This window comes from Propithecus coquereli, unplaced genomic scaffold (assembly GCF_000956105.1).
Source record: "Propithecus coquereli isolate 6110/MARCELLA unplaced genomic scaffold, Pcoq_1.0 Scaffold53, whole genome shotgun sequence".
NCBI lineage: Eukaryota > Metazoa > Chordata > Mammalia > Primates > Indriidae > Propithecus > Propithecus coquereli.
In genome coordinates this window covers 860,385-862,207 of record NW_012151174.1, presented here as the reverse complement: position 1 = coordinate 862,207, position 1,823 = coordinate 860,385, and the positions used below count along the sequence as shown (strand labels likewise).

General features: G+C 54.0%; 1 protein-coding gene across 1 annotated transcript in view; it reads left to right on the top strand.

Moving 5' to 3' along the window:
* Nucleotides 1-1,823, top strand: part of SPTBN4 (spectrin, beta, non-erythrocytic 4) — a 77,585-nt gene that overhangs the window by 69,530 nt on the left and 6,232 nt on the right. Inside the window, exons 27-29 of the mRNA XM_012656965.1 lie at nucleotides 707-845; nucleotides 936-1,020; nucleotides 1,388-1,584. Coding sequence (XP_012512419.1) covers nucleotides 707-845; nucleotides 936-1,020; nucleotides 1,388-1,584 — 421 coding nt within the window. The remainder of the gene's footprint in view (nucleotides 1-706; nucleotides 846-935; nucleotides 1,021-1,387; nucleotides 1,585-1,823) is intronic.

Below are 1,823 nucleotides of genomic sequence, written 5' to 3'. Positions count from 1 at the left end.
CATCTCGTAAAGCTATGATTACCAACTAGTGGAACTTTCAGAAACTTGGAATTTATTTTGGACATACGATGGCTTAGAATGTCACTGTCCTATAGTTACAGAATGTGAGCCACCTATATCATCTAAAAATTTCTCATAACCACATTAACAAAGTAAAAGGAAAAAGTGAAAATTAATTTTAGTAATACATTTTTATCTAACCCAACAGACGCAAAATATTATCACTTCAACATGCAGTGAATATTAAAATTATTAATGAGATATTTTACGTTCTTTTTTTTTTTTTTTTACACTAAATCCTCATAACGTGGTGTGCTCTTTACACTTGAACATATCTCAGTTCGGACTAGCCACAATTCCAGAGCTCAATTGCTATACAGGTCTGTGGCTGCTGCATCGGAGAGCACAGACTTGGAAAGTTAGAATCATTGGCTAGTGGAACCTTCGGAACTATAGAAAATTAGAAAATTTAGATCTTGAAATCCTAGAAGGTTAGAATCACAAAAGTGTGAAATTTTGGAACCTTGGAAAGTTGGAATCATTGAATTAGTGAAGAACCTTGGACCCTCACAGTCAGAGAAGGTAGGTGTCTGGAGGGGGTGTGGGATGTCAGCATCAGGGGTTTGGGTTCACCCGGAGCTCCGTGTATGGGCGGGCCCCAGGCAGGCTGCCTGTAGCTGAGATGCCTGCCTGCCACCCACTGCAGGGACGTGTCGTCGGTGGAGGTGCTCATGAACTACCACCAGGGCCTGAAGACCGAGCTGGAGGCACGGGCGCCCGAGCTGACTGCCTGCCAGGAGCTGGGGCGCTCTCTGCTGCTCAGCAAGAGTGCCATGGCTGACGAGGTGGGGAGGGGCATGGGGGTCCCCCTCTGCCACCCAGGGACATTGAGGGTGGGAGCCACCCCTGACTCCCCTCCCACCCACCACTCCCAGATTCAGGCACAGCTGGACAAGCTGGGAACCAGGAAGGAGGAGGTGTCGGACAAATGGGACCGTCACTGGGAGTGGCTGCAGCAGAGTGAGTGGGGGCCCTAGACACACACGGCTCAAGGCACAGGGACATGCGCCAGCAGGCCCAGCCAAGGCCAGGAGGGTGACACAAGCATGCTTTGCACACTGCCTGTGGGTCTCCAGAAGCAAACACAGGGGCTGGGAGGGTGAACGAGGGGTCTGTCTTGCCATTGGATCCCTGGTGGCCGATACCTAGGAGAGAAGCTGGTGTCCACAGAAACAGCCCCAGCCTCTGTCATTCCTGCAGAGCCCAGAGTGATCAGGGCTGGGATAGGGGAAGCTAGAGGGGTGTGGAAGGGCAGTGAAAACAGCCACTGCCCCAGGAAGGGTGCCCAGCTGTCCCCAGCACCCTGACCCCTCATGCCTCCCCTCAGTGCTGGAGGTGCACCAGTTTGCCCAGGAGGCGGTTGTGGCGGATGCCTGGCTGACAGCTCAAGAGCCACTGCTACAGAGCCGGGAGCTGGGCAGCAGTGTGGATGAGGTCGAGCAGCTTATCCGGAGACACGAGGCCTTCCGCAAAGCGGCTGCAGCCTGGGAAGAGAGGTTCAGCTCTCTGCGGCGTCTGACCACGGTCAGCTCCCCAGATCCTGCCCCACCCCCCTGGGCAAGACAGCCCCCGCCCTGCCCAGCCCTCTATATGGGACAGACATGCCGGGACTTGGTGCTCAGTCTTGAGTGAGGACCAAGAAAGACCTTACTAGGCTCCCAGTGGGGCAGGGGACAGAAGTGTCACCAGGCAGTGACAGTCCAGAGTGATCAGGGATGCGATGGGGGAAGAGAGATGGGGAGACATGGGACACTTGTCCTGGC